General features: G+C 37.5%; 1 protein-coding gene across 1 annotated transcript in view; it reads left to right on the forward strand.

Annotated features, from left to right (window-relative positions):
• Positions 1-17936, forward strand: part of CDC73 (cell division cycle 73) — a 103087-nt gene that overhangs the window by 3935 nt on the left and 81216 nt on the right. Inside the window, exons 2-9 of the mRNA XM_053985454.1 lie at positions 1716-1821; positions 2800-2869; positions 3894-3956; positions 4044-4096; positions 4426-4514; positions 5871-6087; positions 16456-16554; positions 17798-17876. Of these exons, the coding sequence (XP_053841429.1) occupies positions 1716-1821; positions 2800-2869; positions 3894-3956; positions 4044-4096; positions 4426-4514; positions 5871-6087; positions 16456-16554; positions 17798-17876 (776 nt within the window). The remainder of the gene's footprint in view (positions 1-1715; positions 1822-2799; positions 2870-3893; positions 3957-4043; positions 4097-4425; positions 4515-5870; positions 6088-16455; positions 16555-17797; positions 17877-17936) is intronic.

Here is a 17936-nt window from a genome sequence, read left to right on the forward strand (position 1 = left end):
AAGTTTTAACTTCTTAGCAGTTGAAAGAAAGATCCTGTGTGTCTACTCCCTTTCCTCTGCAGCAACAAAAAGTACAGGCACCCTCCACCTCATGCAGATCAAGTTTTTGGAAGGAAGGGACAGTGGTGAGAGAGACCCTTTATTCTACAGTTTTGGTATCCTGAATCCCTTTTCTCTGCATGTTATTCTTACATTGGTTTTCTCAGGCATCATTGTGAAGGTGAGGTTTTGAACTTTACTGCTGATAATAAGTTCTGAACAGGTTATTGGGCACTCTTAGCTGATTGCAGAAAAGTAATGACAAAGCAGTAGGTGGCATTAAATCCACAGTACTGAGAAAATAGACTTAGAAACTTCTGTTGGTTTAGTAGATTTTTTATGTGGCTCTTTCAGGCTCCATACAGTTGTGACTGAGCATTTTTTGTTTCCTCTCCCTTCCCCCGGTGAGGTTGGCACTTCTGTGGTGTGTGTTTTGGTGCTGATGATGAGCCGTGAGTAAAGCCACTGTACTTAGAGGGAAAACTCTTTTAATGAAAGGGTTTCTTCCTGAAACCTCTTGTTTGTTGAAAATTCTCTACCAGTCTTAAATTTATAGCTTTGGGCTGGTTTTGTGGTGGCTTCTCTTCCTCAGGCTTCAAGGTGAGCCAGCTGGTCAGGGACAGGGACTGGGCAATGTGGAGGAGCCCTGTCCTGCCTGCAGCTGGGGTTTGACACATCCCAAAGTGGGGGTGGGCAGTGGAATTGCTGCCCTTGCTGCTTTCCTGACTGCCAGGGCTGTTTCTCACAGCAGTGTGACTGTTTAGGGAGTAGAGTTTTATGAAACATGAACAGGCATTGCTTCCCCTACAAAATCTTGTAGTAAGAGCATAATGGGTGAACGTGTGAGAGGGGGGAATTCTGTTCAATGTACATGGAGCCAAGCTGGGCCAGGGGTTTATTTGGCCTTGTTTGGTGTTGTTTCTTTTTTTTTCTTTTTTTTTTTTTGTGAATAGTTGCACAGAATAAGTTCCCTTTTAGTCTTAAAAGCTGTATCTTTGAAACAAGCTGTTTGAAAGCTGAGATTGTACTTGATGCTGTTGTGTCACTCTGATGTGGTCTGACTTCAGTATGCGAGCTCACTGTGATTTTGTGTCCTTCAGCATTTTACTGATTATTTTTGTGCAATTAGTTTGTAGTCACGCCTTATTTTAATCTTTGGGCACTGTTTTGAATCCTTTGCTCCCTAGACTTTGTGGAATTTATGTATCCCAAGTTCTCACTGTGCTTTCTCCAATGCTGAGCCTTCTGGCCTGTTGTACCTGAGGATGATGTAATGCTTTATTTCATTTGCAGCTCAGTTCTGTTTGTCTGGCTGTCTCACATGTGATAGACAGTTCCTTTGATAATCAGAATAAATAATGTGAATGAGAGGGAATGTGTACTTATGATTTCCCAAGTCTTGCTTGTTTATTTTGCAACACATCCAGCTCTTATTTTGGATTACTTTGAGAAGGTTTTTTAAATAATTCATTCAATAATGAGGCTGCAAGAACTCATCTCCCTCACCTGTATTTTTTAGCACAATTGAGAGCTCACCAGTTTGGCAATAGCCTGATAATATTAACTGCTTGCTTTTTCAACTGTCATCTGGAAAGAAAAGAGACCTTTTTTAAAAGAGGGTGTGCTTGAGACAGAGATGGAGAAGTTAAATGTTACAATATTTTCCTGTGTTACAGGACAGGGAAAGAGGGCCAGCCCAGGGAATACTACACTTTGGATTCTATCTTGTTCCTGCTCAATAATGTGCACCTTTCCCATCCTGTGTATGTCCGTCGTGCTGCAGTAAGTAGACCATACAAAATGTGATTTTTATCTTGTGATAATGCATATGTGTGTAGTTATTTTCAGGGAATGATAATACCATTTGTGTGTATGAATTTAGCTGGGGAAAGTGAAAATGATCTGCATTGGAGTGTGTATGATTGTTTTTAAACAATCACCTCTGCAGAAGGATCGCATGACAAGTCCTGTCAGGGTGGAGTATTTTTCTTGACAATTCACTTCCTAACAGATTACTCCTTCAAACCACCAAATTATGTTTACAGCAAGAGTTTGTCAACCAATTCTTAACAGTAACGGCAGTATTTATCTTGATGTTCTATGGACATAATTGTTTCCAGCACTAAACTATTTCAGGAATACTTTTGTCCATCTGTTGTGTGGAGTGATCCCAATCTAGGTGATCCTTTAGTACCTTAGATGGCAGGGATCTACAGAATGGAGAAAAGTAGAACAGCTTTGGAGTGGACTTGGAAGTAAGCAATCCAATTAAAAAAATTACTGGTTAAACCCTACAAATAAAGATAAAGGAATTTTAAAAACTCCTTTTAATTTCCATGTTTTCTATGAGGCCACTCTTCATCTTTCCTTGTGCTCCATTGTTACCTGAGACAGCAGTGCTGTGTTGGAGCAACACAACTGAGATGCATGATTTCTATGTATCAATACAGACTCTTGGCAGGGAAGTGTTTGTGTGTGTGATAAAAGCTAGTTCTTGATCTTATTTGCAAGTTTGAAGGGAAGGAGGGAAAAGGCTGCCCTCTCTCAGTTTTGTAGCAAACTTTTGTAAGTTTAATTTTGCGTAGCTGAACATCCTCTAGGATGTGGTTGCACTTTAAGCTTGATAGTTAAACTTCCTTGGGTGGCAGGACACGTGGTCATGTCTTTGTGTGAATGAGTAGTTTTCAGTAAAAGTGAAAAATCTTCAGTGAGTCTCTGTGAGGGAAGAACAGTTTAATGTTACATCTGCTGTCTTTTCAGACTGAAAACATTCCTGTGGTAAGAAGACCTGATAGGAAAGACTTGCTTGCATACCTAAATGGGGAAACATGTGAGTGATGTGTTCTTTTGACTTGGACACACAGTGCTCTTTACTGCTTCATATTCATGGCACAAGTGAGGGGTAGGAGGGGAAGGTTGGGTAACAGTAGGCAGTTTGCATCTTAACTGAATGTGCTGAAACTTCACAAAGTTATTATTTCTTGCATTTTAATTGTGTTCTTAAACTGTTTTGCTTGGATAGGAGCTGCATTCCTACATGCATGTTGAGAGGTGAACTTTATTATTACTATTAACCTACTTTGGTTAATAATTATGTGTTAGACTGCTTAGCATTTATGTTTTTTCCTTCTCTAGACTATGGGAAACTTTCAGTAGTACATTCATCTTGAACGCAAGAAATGTGTGGGATGAAATCTTCAGTTTAATAAAATATATGGACTCACTGCTTTGTCAGTCTGGCAGATTTGCCTAGCATTACATCATCTTGAATTTTTTTTGTTAACAATAATCAGAGAAAAGAGGTTTCTCTGAGAAAAAGAGAAGTATCACCTTTGTAAGTTTCTCTGTTTCATAGGTGGTCTTTAAATTTTAAGTATCTGGGAGTATGAGATTATTTCTGTAATATGATGAGTAAAATCACTTTATATGTATGTATTTTAAAGGGATCAGCAGGTTGTCTTTTTTTTTTTTTTTTAAACCTAGGCAAACCAGTAGATCTTGAGTCTAGATTAGATTCTAGAGTCTAATTCTCATTGTGGCTCTGTTTTCTTTTATGAGTGGTATATAGAGATCATAGAATCATTGATTAATTTATTTTGGAATGGACCAGAAGAGGTCACCTGGTCCAGTCCACTTTTCAGAGAAGGGCCAAATGGCCCTGAGCAACATGATTTAACTTTACATTCAGTCAGGTTCTGAGTATCTCCATTCCACTAGTCCCAGTGTTTGACCACCTTTGCTACCTAATATGCAGAGTTTCCATTGTTGCACTTTATCTGTTGTCCTTCTTTCTTTTATACCCAAATATTATTGCAAATATTTCTATTTAAACTGAATGTTCTGTTTGAGTGCAGCAACCTCATCAAGCATAGACAGAAGTGCTCCACTTGAAATTGGTCTTCAACGATCCACTCAAGGTACAGTTTAACTAAAAAATAATTTTGATGTTATTTTACAAAAATCTACTACAATCTTGCATTTTTAATGTTCTCTTTTTCTTGTAGTTAAAAGAGCAGCAGATGAAATATTAGCAGAAGCAAAGAAACCAAGAATAGAGGTAATGACAGTGACTGTCATCAATACAAATTGGTGGTGGAGGTAAATTACGGTGTTCATCTGTTTTTGTAGGAATTCCATTGGGTTACCTCTCCTTTGTTGTATGGAGTTCTTCTTTTTTTGGGAATGGGAACTGGAAGGGGTTGCACTTGAAGAATTGTGCTTCTTGAGGAAACTTCCAATAGCTCTGCACTTAATGATAATGCCCACATCAAAAATCATTGGAAATAGAGGTTGTCCTTGCAAATACTTCTGAATAGCTTTAATTCTAGCTGTATTTATATTTGAAAAGAGAATGCACAAGAATTTAAACATGACTGTTGCTTCCAGGATGAAGAGTGTGTGCGCCTCGACAAGGAGCGCTTGGCAGCTCGGCTGGAAGGGCACAAAGAGGGCATCGTGCAGACGGAGCAGATCAGGTGGGCTTGCTTTTCCTTAGGCCTAATGCTTAATTACAGGATGGAGGACAATTCTTGTGCTGTTCCAAGCAGCCAGTTTTACTTCTGTCCAGCAGCTCTCAGTGGAAATTTTCCTCTCTTTGATACTCTCAGTAATGTTTGAGGAGTCAGACCTTGAAACACTTACAACAGTGCAGATTTGAGGCATTTATGAAATCCATAATTATAGATAACCATATGAAAAAGATGTATTTTGAATTATTTATTCCTATTTCTTATATAGGGGTACTTAAAAGGAAACTATAGGGGAGAAAATCTAATTGTGGCATGGTTAGAAAGCATAATAAAATTTAAAAGTATGTGTGATTTTGTATAAACTAATAATTTGGATGCTACCTTGAGTGTAGCATTACAACTTTGCAATGCTGCAGTGAGGATTACTATGTGTTGTTTGAATTAGTTTGTATTCTCTAGTTACCAGTGCTTTTGATGCTGAATGTAAACAACTACCCCTTTAAAAAAAGTACAAATATTTACAGGCGTTGAGTTTCAACTCCATGCTAGACCCTGCAACAAGTAGCAACACAAAGAAGTTACTTCCCTTCCCCATAACATAGTTACAAAGGAGAATGCTTCACAGCCAGTACTTGCATTGATTTTTTCATGAATTCTCAAAGAAAAAACAGCCCCATGTAATAGTAAATTTGGTATGGACAGTTAGTATTGTGCAATTCAGTCTTTATCTTTTTTTTCTTCAGCTCACCTGCAAAACAGCAGGGCTCACTGACATCCCAGTGCTGTGTTTACAATTAAAAACAAACACACATAGGCGTTGCACTCTTGGACTCGAGTGAGCTCTCTCAAACCCAGGTTAATGTGGACAAGGTTACCACCATCTGTTGTTTGCTGGCCTGCACAGTCTGAGAACTACCACATCTTCCAAGGGACCAAGTCCACATAACTGCACCTCAACCAAGGTTTAGAGTAATGCTTTGAAAGCCTCAGAGCAGCCAGGGGTTGGTTGGCAAAATTGTAATCCACTAAAAATAACAGGGAACTGAAATTTGGATGTTGTTATAAATGAAGGTGTTAGTCCTGATGCCTTACATTTGGATTCTTTATTTTTGTTTGGTGTAGATAGGATTTTTGGATGGTCTTTGTGTTAGTACTGTGAGTCTTTTGTCTCAAATTGGATTCACATGCCCGAAACAGCAATGCCAAGCCTATATAATATTTCAGTGTATATATAAGGTGACTGTTTTGTGGTTTATAGCACAGCCTTAAACTTTGGCAGGATGAAGTTACTAATTCACAAATTCTTTCAGAAGAATTGTTTGTGCAATAATTCAGTCTCTACTGTTACTTTTGCTCATTTAGGTCCTTGTCTGAAGCTATGTCAGTGGAAAAAATTGCTGCTATCAAAGCCAAAATCATGGCAAAGAAAAGATCCACTATCAAAACTGATCTGGATGATGACATAACTGCTCTTAAACAGAGAAGTTTTGTTGATGCTGAAGTGGATGTAACTAGAGATATTGTCAGCAGGGAGAGAGTATGGAGGACAAGAACTACAATCTTACAAAGCACAGGCAAGGTAATGCTCTGGATATGAAGCTGGGTTTTATGATCCCTATGACAAACTGCATTTTTATTTTCTGTATCTAATTTGTTAATCAGAGATGACAGGGGGATTGTGCTCAGTGTTCTTTGTAAAGGTGGGTTTGCAGGACTGTTGGCACAATGACAGAAGAGTTTGTCCTTATCATGTTACAGTAAATCTAAATTGTATCATTTAAAAGATACTAAGTAATCACCTAATTCCTCTTAACCAAAGCTGCCTTGGGCCCTGCAGTGGGGAGGGCTCCATGAATGGATTGGAAACAGACCAAAGTGGGGAGTAATTGATAGAAAGAACAAAGCAGGTACATTAAAAGCCCAGAGGCCTTTATGTTGTGGAAAACACCAAAGAAGTAAGGAGGAAAAATGCTGGAATGAACAAAATCAGAAAGTGTTACCCTGAAGAGGTTTTTGTCCCTTGATGCTACTTTGGGCTGCACTTCATTATGTGCTGTTCTGAACATGGTTGCAAGCACAGCTGACAGCTTGCTCTCTTTGGACAGTGAGGCTTTCTTTATTGCAGAGCTACTTGGCACTAAATTTCTCAAGGAAGCAGTAAGTCAATTTCTAAAAGATTTCAAGAGTCTGTTTTTGTGAGATTATTGTCAAACTGCATCCTTTGCCTTCACTACTTCTTTTAAGTATTGTCACAGGAAAATAATGTTTAGAAGTAAATGAACTCCCAGTCTTCATTTGTCTTATTTTTAACAGCATTTTACAGTATTTTACATAGCTCTCAACTTCCCAGTATTGTCCCAGGGCATTAGTGGTAGAATAATTTAATTCATGAATTATGGGGTAATTACTGGGTGTGTGACACATTCCTGTGTGCCACCTACAGAGCGAGTGTTGCTTCTTTGAACCTCAGAGATTTGTAGCAGCCTCGCTGCTGAGAGCTGATAAATTGGTAAAAGCTTTGATGTTTTAGTCATTGGGAAGGTTTGTACTGAAAGAACCTGCATAGCTCTTCTTCCTTTTGTGAATCATTCATGGCATTCCTATCTCTACTTTTCTTCCAAGTGACATGACAAAGATAGTGGGGAAGAGATGAATATTTTTGTGGTAGTATCCCTGTAGTAACAGTGAGATGAAGTAGTGACTTTAAACAAAACATGACATGGGGAGAAAGACAGGAAACAAGAGGTGAAGTTTGTTCTTGGACTCTAGCATGCAGTTACTGTGAGCAGCCTGATGAGTGTATGGGCATAACAGCAAATCTTCTATTTCGGTTTGTGCAGGGTTGCAGGAACATTCTTGATAGCTTGGACAGCAATCACCGAGTGTTAATGTTTATATTTTCCAACAAGTAGCAATGAAAGTAAGTAGATAGAGAAACATCACATGTTACTGAGGGCTGTGATTTACCACAGAACAGCTCAGGTTTTTAATTTGTTCTTTGGTTGGGAGGGTATTTTGGTGTGTGTTTGTTTTTTGGGTTTTTTTTTTCTTTTTTTTTCTCTATTTCAAGAACCTTTGTAAAAACCTTCTTGAAAGTTGTGAAGAAACTCAGATACATTGTCTCAGGCAAACAATTTCTTCCCTTCTTCCCTGTTCCTCTTAAGAATTTTGATCAGGGAAGCATGATACTGCTCTGCAAATGCTGTTTTGACTCTTCTATATGATACTTGAATTGCTGATGTGCCTGATAATTCTTTTTATTGTAAATTTTCACTATCTGCTTAGTATGGGCTTATCTGCAGTCTCTTGAATCCTTCTGGAGTATTTAAAAGCAAAATTGAGTTCAGCAGTGCATGCCTTTTTAATATCTGAATTCGTTTGGAACTCCTGGGTGAATGGTAGCAAACATTGAGCACTCCTAAATGTAAATTTTGTTTTTTCTTTGCAAAAATTGCTTCAGTTCAAGGCTGCTTCTGAGGCTCTTTTCCACAGAGAAACACTTCTCTGTGTGTAAGTTTTCCCAGTGTTCTCTGTAATGAACTAAGATGCAGAAACAGCTTAAGATGCAAAAAGTACACAAAAGTAAAAGGCCACAGTAGGCCACAGTAAAAAAAAAAAAAAATCTCTTGACCTTTTCAGCTTACTGACAGGTTTCCTCTGGTTTTGATATGTTTGAAGAAAATATTGATTCCTCCAGCAATATGCTCCTCCAAATTCTTCATAGATGCCAAAAATATTAACTGTATTTCTGAAGCATTTACTGTTTCTCCTTTTGGATACACTTCCCAATTCTGAAGTTTGCTTTATACAACTGTTCTAGGATGTTTTTTAAGTCTCTGGTGATGTAGTGTTCTCTTTTAACATTTGAAGTTCTCATGATACTTGCATTCTGTCCTTTAACCTGCTGCTTTTATTGCCAGCATCTTCACTGTCACAAATCTCCCCTTGCTGGAATTACAGTGATAGATTTTTTTTTCCTGGCTGTGAGGTTTTTTTTTTTTTTTTTTTTTTTGGTTTATGAGAATGTGTAATTTGAGTGCATTGATACTCCTGTTGTAGAAGGTGCTTCAGCAGCTGTGTCATTGCCAGTTTATTTGACCCTTAAGATTTCTGTAATGCATCACACAAGGTCCCTTGTCTGTATGACCTCTCTGCTACCCTCTTTTGATCAGATGTTGCATTGATCCCTGGATGTCTTTTTACTGATTTCTGTGAGATTCCTATTGTTTGTAAAACCAGACATTTCAGTTCACCTGTCCTCTTTTGGTTTGCATTTGCATTTATCTGCTTGCTTATTGTTAAGTTTTGCTTAAATTTTTTTGAGTTATTATTCCATAGTTTTCTGTATGGTTAATATGCAGTTCTACCTCTTTTGGAAAGTCAGTGTTTGATTTAATTCCTAGTAGATGAGTCATCCTGCTCTTTCTGTTTGAAATATTTGGTGGCTTTCCCTAAGTCTGTAGTGTAATCTTCTAGATTTTTATCAATAATGTGGCATTTTTATGTAATCACTTTTCAGAACCAAATTGCATCTGTTTAGTATAAGGAATTTTTTTTTTTCTTTCTCATAGTAGTTTAATTTTAGAACTCTTAACAGTATATATTGTTTAAAGGAATTTAATTTCAGGAAGAGTTTTGAATCCATACATAGATTATTTACTATCATAAGTGTTTAAAATTTTAAGTTTTGCATCAGTGCTCTGCACAGGTTTCAGTTGTGTGCATGTTTTTAGATAAATGGGAGGCTGTTTTATAAAACAAACCATGGAACACCTAGAAAAAAAATATTTTCATACTGAAATTGATTCTTTCCTTTCACATCCTTCCTCTAGCTTTCTTTCCTGAAAGTCCTTTTGTTTTTATGATCTTCTGTAGCAGGCAACAGCAATCTTTTCGGAAGGAAAAACCTCCTCATTTTATCTCTTCTGTAAATGTATTTGGCACTTGAATTTTTCCCGTGGGAACAAATTAAAGTAGCATTCACAGGTATATTTGGAGAGTGTGTTTTTGTCTGCGCCTGCTGGTGTACTTGATTTATATTTCCTTATTTATTTTTAATCTCCCAGATTGCTCAGAACTATTTCTTAGATAAGCAGCAAGGTAACTGGGTTGGCTGTGTTGAGCATGCTCTACTCGTGTGCAGAGAAATCTTAAAGCTGGGATCTTGGAAATGCACTAATACTGGCCCTGTGAATTTGTAACTTTTTGAAGTGAACCAGTGTTCTGATATGAGCAGCTCTGAGCATTTTGGATGTTCTTTAAAAAAAGGAAAAAATCTTTCATCCTTTTCTTTGTAGAGTGTGGTGGGTTGACCTTGGTTGGATGGATGACAGGTGCCCACCAAGCTGCTTCCCTCCTCAGCAGGATGGCTGGGAGAAAACAACATGCAAAAAAAAGTGTGGTTGAAGATAAAGGCGGTTTATTAAAAACAAAGAATGTGTGGGGAAGCAAAGGAGGACAAAAGATCTAGTCTCTGCTTCCCATCAGCAGGAAATCTCTAGGCACTTCCTGGGGAGCTGGGCTTGGGTATGTTTAGGAGCTGCTCCAGAAGACAAATATTGTAACAAGAAATGCCCTCCTCCTTCTTTCTCTTAGCTTTTACTGCTGAGCAGATGGGGAATATCCCTGGAGTCAGCTGTCCTGGCTGGCTGTCCTCTCAAGATCCTGCCCAGCCCCAGCTGACAGGTGAGGAGGCTGCCTTGGTGCTGGGTCAGCACTGCCCAGCAGCAGCCAAAACACTGGGCTCTTATCAGCACCTCTCTGGCTGCAAGGCACAGTGCAGCACTACCAGGGCACTAGGACAGAAGTAACTCCACCTCAACCACACCCAGTTCATGGGAAAATGCTACACTTTATTGCTAAAACTTTAAATTTTGGCCAGCATTCTTCAGTTATCTTTTGTCACAGTTGCAAGTATATGAGACTTATATTTTCTCAAGTGAACTCTAACCCTCTGTACAAGGAAATAACATAATCCAGCCTGTCGAAGGTATGGGAAGTCTTAAGGGCTATAGCACATAACCTTTCTAAATCTCTTCAGCTGAGAAGTGAACAGTAGCTGCACACTCCTGATGTAAGTGTATTGTCCAGGCAGACACTGGACAATTTTTCCACATCTGTCAAATATTGTCCACTGGACAATATTTCCACATCTGTCAGCAGCTGGCTCAGCTGCTGCTTTGGTGGATTTCTCAGCTTTTAGCATATCTGTAAATATTTTCTCCTCCCTGAGCCTTGTGTAAATCTTTTGAAGACATTGCCAGGCACTATATGGCAATGAGTGACCTGTATGACATCTTAACATGACTGCCTGCCTGGAGACAGTCCAGGGAAAAGCACTGAAGTAGAACCATGTAAGTTGGACAGGAGAAATTGGCATTTCAGGTGTACATAGTTCTAATGGAGCTAGGTGTGTATCAAATCTAAGAATGATGGGATGTGGGCTCTTTCTGCAGGTAACTGGTTATAATGGAAAAGCTATAAAGACTTGGTATGGGATCAGAGTTAGGTGGAGCTGAGTCTCTGTAGTTTCCTAACCTTTACATCATGAAATTGTATCTTTTTGTAAGTGTAACCTTGTTCCTTTAAGTGTGTATTACTTACAAGGTCAAGGTTGAAATGTTGAAGCAATGGTCTGTTTTTTTTCTTGCTGTTGCGTCACTGCTGCAGACTGGTGAATTGGATCCTCTTGCAGTCTGGGTAGTTATACTTTCCCTGCTTAATATATACAAAAAACCTAAGAAAATATTCTAAATTACATATTTTTTAATATAAAATTGTTCTTTTTTTTTTTCTAATAAGGTATGAACTAAGCCTGAATAAAATAAAATATTTTCCTGCCTTGATCCTCATATATCCTCTGTTCTTATGTGAAAGACTTAGACTGGGCTATCCAGCACATTTTCTTCAGTTTTGTGTTGAAAGCCTAGATATCTTGTACTGTATAGCAAGTAATTTGATTAAATAAACAACTTTGTTTTTAAGCCTTCATAGATTTTCAGCTTTCATATCTTTAGTTATTGCAGCCCCCTTGTAATGTACTAGTTATCTGTACTTTCCCTAAGAAAAGTTACTTGATGACCAGCGTGTTGTTATCCATGACACAAGATGTTAGCACAGAAGGGAGTCAAGCTCTAGTTTAAGTTTATACCTCTTGACTGTGAGTTTTATGTATTAAATTTCATAATTTTGATTTATATTTCCCCATTGTGCCACCCCCAGCTTCTGGGTATTTTTGTGTGCATGGTGAGAGAAGACCAGAACTGAGTAGGATGATTGGAGTTTATAGTTGACCTAGCTAGAGGGATTGGCATTTTCCTGCTGTGTGGCATTTACCTTGAATGTAACCCACAATTGCAAATTTGTCTAATACAGCATCTGAATTATTCCAGAATGTTATTTTGTAGTCTTCTGTATTCTTGTACACAAGTATTAAAGAGCAGAACTGGTTTTTTTTTGTGTATGTAGCTGATTTTTGTGCTGCTCATGGTTTTTAGTTTTGTGTTACCACCTGCAAAATATTACTATTGCAGTTAGTACTTGCATATTTTATTTTTAAAATTAATATATTCTCTTTATAGGTTTGATCCTTTTCATAGGAACTACTGTATTTGAAGTAAATTTGAGAAATCATGTTTTCAGTTCCTTTCAGCTCTCATATTTTTGTTCTGATAAATCTTGACCATTCTTACTAGTGAAGTCACCTGTGAGGAGGTTAATACTGCAGTTGTAATTAAAGTTTCAATAATTTAAGTAGCTGGAAAAACAATTTTGAAGCAAGATTAATAGTATTTTAATCACTTTAGACAACTAAGAGGTCTGAGAGTAAAATTTTGCTTATTTTAAAAGAATTTAATTGTAAAAGCATCTTTCTTTGGGCTCTAGGTGGCAGAATTGTCTCACGTTAGTGACGTTCACAGCAGTGAGACTTTAATAGCAAATTGAAAAAGGAAAGGTGTGCCAGGCTAAGAGCAGCCAGTGTCCTCATCAGTCCTTCAGGTGGAGCAGGAGGCTGGCTTTGGAGTGGCTGTGCACAAATGTCATGGTACAGCTTGAGTGCCCAAACTCCAGTTGATGCAGGACTGGCTTCCTTAGGAAAACTAGGCACATTAATTTATTGCTAACAGGCACTACTGCAAACATTTTGAATGTAGCATGTAAGGGAAAGATGGGCCAGATTTTAAAAATAGTATTTACATTGAGCAATAATAAATCTTGTCTATATGTGCCTTGAATTTGACCAAAAATCTGTAGAAAAAAGCATTATGCTTCCTGAAAGAATATTTAGGTCAGCTATAAAGTAGTTGCTTAAAAACATAACTATAAAAAAAATGTATTTCCATATGCTGCATTCATAGGAGAAATAAACTAGGATTATGTATCAAGGGGATTGGGATTTTTGAGATTTTATGCTGTACTGTATCTTCAGGCTGTTACAGTGTTGTTGCTGTTTCACACTTCTGAATTAACATTTCAAATTAAATGTTTCAGTTGTCTTTCATATAATATTCTTGCTATAAAAATTTAGTGAAGATTACATAGAGCAAGTGAAAATTGTACCTTTTTACTGAACACATGGTCCACAAATATACAGGGAGCATAGTCCTCAGCTCTACAGACAGCAAATATACTCACAGCTATGTTTTCAGTTCAGCTTTAGGAATACACAGTTCACTTCTTGAGTGGAACACAAAGAAATGCCCAGATTAACTTTTTGTGGAAGGAGTGTCTGATTTTTATTTTTCCCCCAACAGTTAGTAACAAGTTCAATTTTTATCAACCTTCTTTATAGGCTTCCTAATCTGAAGCTTGACAAAATCATGTGCTCTTAGTTGTTTAGCAATATAAATTCCAGGAGTGTAATGTGAAGTTCTTAAACTACCGTTGTCCTGAAAGCAGGATCACAAACACCTATTTATTCAGGTGGTTAACCTACAATCTCCTGTGTGGCAGTGTGCTTGTTGTGTGCCCCAGCATGGCTTGTCTAGCTCCAAAGTGTGCAGAGAGCAGTTTGAGGGGTACTGTGAGTCCCTGCAGTTGGAAGTTACAAGAGCAGGGAGGAGAGAAAATCAACTTCAAACTTGGTGAACAGTTTGCAAATTGAAGATACATATTCTGAAGGCATAGAAGAGTGATGCCTTAAATGATTTGTTACTTTTTGATTTGAATTTGAAATTTAAATATATGCTTTAATTTTAGATGTGCAAAATATTTTCTTTTAAATATACAGTTTATCACTTCATGTTCCTTATGAGCAGTGTTTTAATTTCTGCTGTGCTTTTATGAGGCCATCTCAATGCTGTTTTCATTTTTCTTGTCATGCCATATATAGGAATTACTGAAAATGTGTGATAGGAATATTGCCTTTTTGGCACAGCATCATGCCTTTCATCATGCCAATGGCTGTAAAGGATTTAGCAGTATGTCTCAGCATATCAAGCAAATGTGTAAAGAAATGTAGTTGGGGCTCAATTCTTCCTTCTCTAGCCCTGCTCTAAGTCTGGACAATGTTTACAGCATTCTGCAGCTCTTGATTTTCCTGGGATGCATGTCCAAGAAACCCTTACTGTCAGTTCAAATAAGAGTTTTTTTTAAATTTATATGTTTTTCCTTAGGCTCCTCTTTCTCTGCAGTGAAACACCAGAGTGTAAATCTGATTAAAAATTGGTTACAACTTAGCTATAGGAAAGTTTTGAAGCACTGTAAGCCATATTGTTTAACAAGCTATATACTTCTAGTTTTACATGTTAGATTTAAGGTTTTATTTTTGTCTGATGATAGAGATGAAGTATACTTTTCTTCAATTATTTTTCCTCTACAATTGTTTTCAATGAAGCTGAAACCAATGTTTATCCTTGATGATCTCTATTAGAAAAGTATTTATTTTTGCTAGCATGATAAAGCTGCTGTAATGACTAGAAGTCTTTGCTAATGAGAATTAGAGTTATGGTGGGCTACAGAAATTAAAGACTGCAATTTTTTAGACTAAACTGTGATATATTGTGATGGAAGTATTTTTATTACAAAAGAAATTTAGTTAGTGATGTGACTTCATTAAGCCTTCCTCATCAGAGCAGTCTGATCTGACTGGCCCTGGGATTTCTCCACAAACATCCTGGCATTAAATCACCACCAGTGATAGTAACTTGATTTGGTGTATGTTAGTCACTGTGTTGGCAGGGGATTGAGCATCTGTGCAGGGAAACAAATATTTTGATGTTTGGGGTTCTTTTCCATTTTCTTTTCTGCTCTGTCCCTCAGGACAGAAGTTTTTGGTAGTAGAAATGCTGCACTTGATTATTAAGTTTAACTAAATCTAGGGCAGAAGCTAATGGATATTCATACTCTGATCTCTGAAGGGAGGAACAATGAAAACCTAGCAGTCTTCAACTCTGCAGGGCTTTACAAATGAGCAGGTACATGCAGTGGACTTCCTGCTCAATCATTTTTCTGTCACAGTAATATAATCCCATATCCCTGACCAAGCCAGTGACCAGCAAGAAGATGATGTTAGTTTGAGTGCTTGTTAAAACACTGCTGGTTTTCTCCCCTTCCAAACAGCCATTAGTTGTGGCCCTGGGGGACTTGCATTTTCATGCTGTGGAAAAAAGACATCAGCAAGAACACTTCTGATTCCATGCTTATTAGTGGCTTGTTTTCAGCAGATGGGAGAAACAACCTTGTGGGGTTTTTTACCTGAGTTTGGTCCAGGATGTGCAATTTAAGGCTATTAAAGTCCCATGTGTTTAAAGGCCTTGGAAAAGCTCATCATTTGAAGTTCCAACTCCCTTGAAGACTATATTAATTGTAGGTTTTATGAATAAAATACAGATGTGAATGTTGGTTGTAACTTCCTTCTGACTGGGAGATTTGGCTTCTGCATGGCCAATCACTCTTAAAACATTGCTCCTGTTGTTAATTAGTTCCTCCTTGTATGTTTCAGAAGATGGAGTAGCCTTGTTTCTTAGAGACAGTGTGTGATAAAGCACAGCAATCACAAGAATTTTGATTGATATGATGCCCAGCCCACGATTTGGGAGAAATCTGAATTTCCAGTAAAAGCTTGTAGTTTAGACTTTGAGTATCCTTTTATAATTGATATGTGCATGGCTTGCAGCTCTTGCAAGTTTCCCCCCCCACCCTGGGATTTTTCTGACTGAAAAGAACTCTAAATACAGTTTTGTGTGAGTTCTTTCAGACTTTGTCAAAAGAACTGGGTTTGCTCAGGGGATGGCTTTGCCTTTATAAGTGGTTTCTGGTGGTTTTCCAGTTCCTGCCCTTGGTGGCTTGCAGTGGATTGACAAAATGTTCACTGAGGTCAAGTGAGCAGGCTTAGGGAAGCTTTGCAGTACAACTCTAAGTGATTTCTACAAAACTCACCCCAGAAGTCTTTGTTTTGTAATTCATGTTTTAGTGTCATGATACCAGTGGTGTTAACACCACTTCAGTGTTAATATACAATACTCTGGAACAGTGTTAGCATTTTGTGAATATTTTATATTATTCTGAACCAGTAAAAAAAAAAAAAAAAACCCACTGTTTTCCCTAATTGATAAAAAGGTTTATTTTACTGATGAATCATTACCGAAAATTGATATTAGTAGCAGACATTGTGTACAATTAACTCTGTACCTTAGAGGTTACAAGTGCTTTGAGAGGAGTTTGGTTTACCTTGTGGTGTAATGAAGCCAGTTCGATTTAGCAGGTGTGGGCCTTAAAGAATAGGGGGTAGCAGTGGTGCCTAAACCCCTGTTTTAAACATAAAACCCTGTTAATGTTTGCATCCTGTCACAGAAAAGGGGTCAGAAATCAGCTATTGAGACAATTGGTGCACCAGTTTTGGTTTTCGGTGAAATGTAATTTAACCAAGTGGTGTCTTCACCTGGATGATTGTTATGTGAAATGCAGATGGTCAGTAAGGCTCACAGGTACCTGATATCTTTTTCAGAACTTTGCCAAGAATATTTTTGCAATTCTTCAATCAGTTAAAGCCCGAGAAGAAGGCCGAGCACCTGAGCAAAGACCTGCACCAAACACAGCACCAACGGTAAGAGAAGTGTTTGGCTGAACAGGAGGGCTGGGACACCAAAAGTGAGAGTACAGTGTCTTCTCACTATTACATACACAATTTGTTTTGGTTTACTTCCAAAAAATGCACGTTTTTCAAGCATAACTTCACAGCTATTCTTTAACTTAAGTTGCATTTATTGATATTTAAAGAGTTGAATATATTAGTTTAATTAGTTCAATATGCTCTTGTTACTGAGAGATGAATCTGCTAGTGCCAGCTTCTACATCTATCAAGCATTAGCCACATGCTGCATCTATTTGCAAAGAGTGTATTCGATGAGAGTGCTGCCATTTCAAATGAAATGTTTTGCTGCTTTTCTGACAGATAGGGTAGCAAATGTTTAAGAATCTGGAGCATGACTCATGAGTGGGAACAGCTCGAACCAGCTTTCTTTTGCCTGTAATAAATCAGGACAGACTTAGAGCTGTATTGTTTACTTCTATCCAGGTATTAGACAGGATTTGTTTAGAATTGTGGTGTTTACTATTGTGTTCTATTAAACCTAATATATCTCTGAACATGGTGGTAGTGTGCTCTGAAAGCTGTTTAATTGTACTGTGTTTTGTTTTGTTAAATGCTGCTATTGCATTTAACAAAGAACTAAATTTAAATAGCAAGATGAATTCCAACATGTAAATATTTGCTTTGTGTTGAATTTCTTACATTATGCATAGCATTATTCAAATGTCCCACTCAGAATAAGTGTGAATACATAACTAAGGCATCCACAAAAAGGATTGAATTGATATGGAGTGTGCTTCTAGTTTAGTGCTTTTTAAAAACTTTTTTTCCAGAATGCCTTTTTTTTCTCCGCAAAATTTGTTTTTGTTTATTTAACAAAATTTTATCTTAATCAGGCTGACAAGGGGAATTTAGTGTGGCTGAAGCCTTAATCATGAATTGTCAGTTAATGTTTTTTTTCCTCACTAAATCTTTAAGTATAACAAAAACTCAGTAGAGATTTTAATAATGTAGTTTGTTACTGTTTGTTATTTTACTTTTGCCTCAGGTAATCTCTTTGCATTCAGTACTAAGCTGTTTCTGTAAGACTGTAAGTGCATATTGAATGGAAACATCAGAAGTTTTCAAATGCATTGAAACTCCTACAGAAATGAACTGGTTTTATACTCTTGAGTAGTTCTAAGTAACTCTTCATGAAATTCAAAAACCATCAAATAACTTTTAGTATGTTTTTCTAATGCTATTTAACCTGTTTTAGGATCCCACTTTACGGAATAAGCAACCTATTCCAGCTGCCTACAACAGATATGATCAGGAAAGATTTAAAGGCAAAGAAGGTAAGTTGATTGCAGAATTTTTTTCAAAAGGGAAAAAAAAAATTGAGAACCAAAATTGAC

The sequence above is a fragment of the Vidua macroura genome, chromosome 9 (assembly GCF_024509145.1).
Source record: "Vidua macroura isolate BioBank_ID:100142 chromosome 9, ASM2450914v1, whole genome shotgun sequence".
NCBI lineage: Eukaryota > Metazoa > Chordata > Aves > Passeriformes > Viduidae > Vidua > Vidua macroura.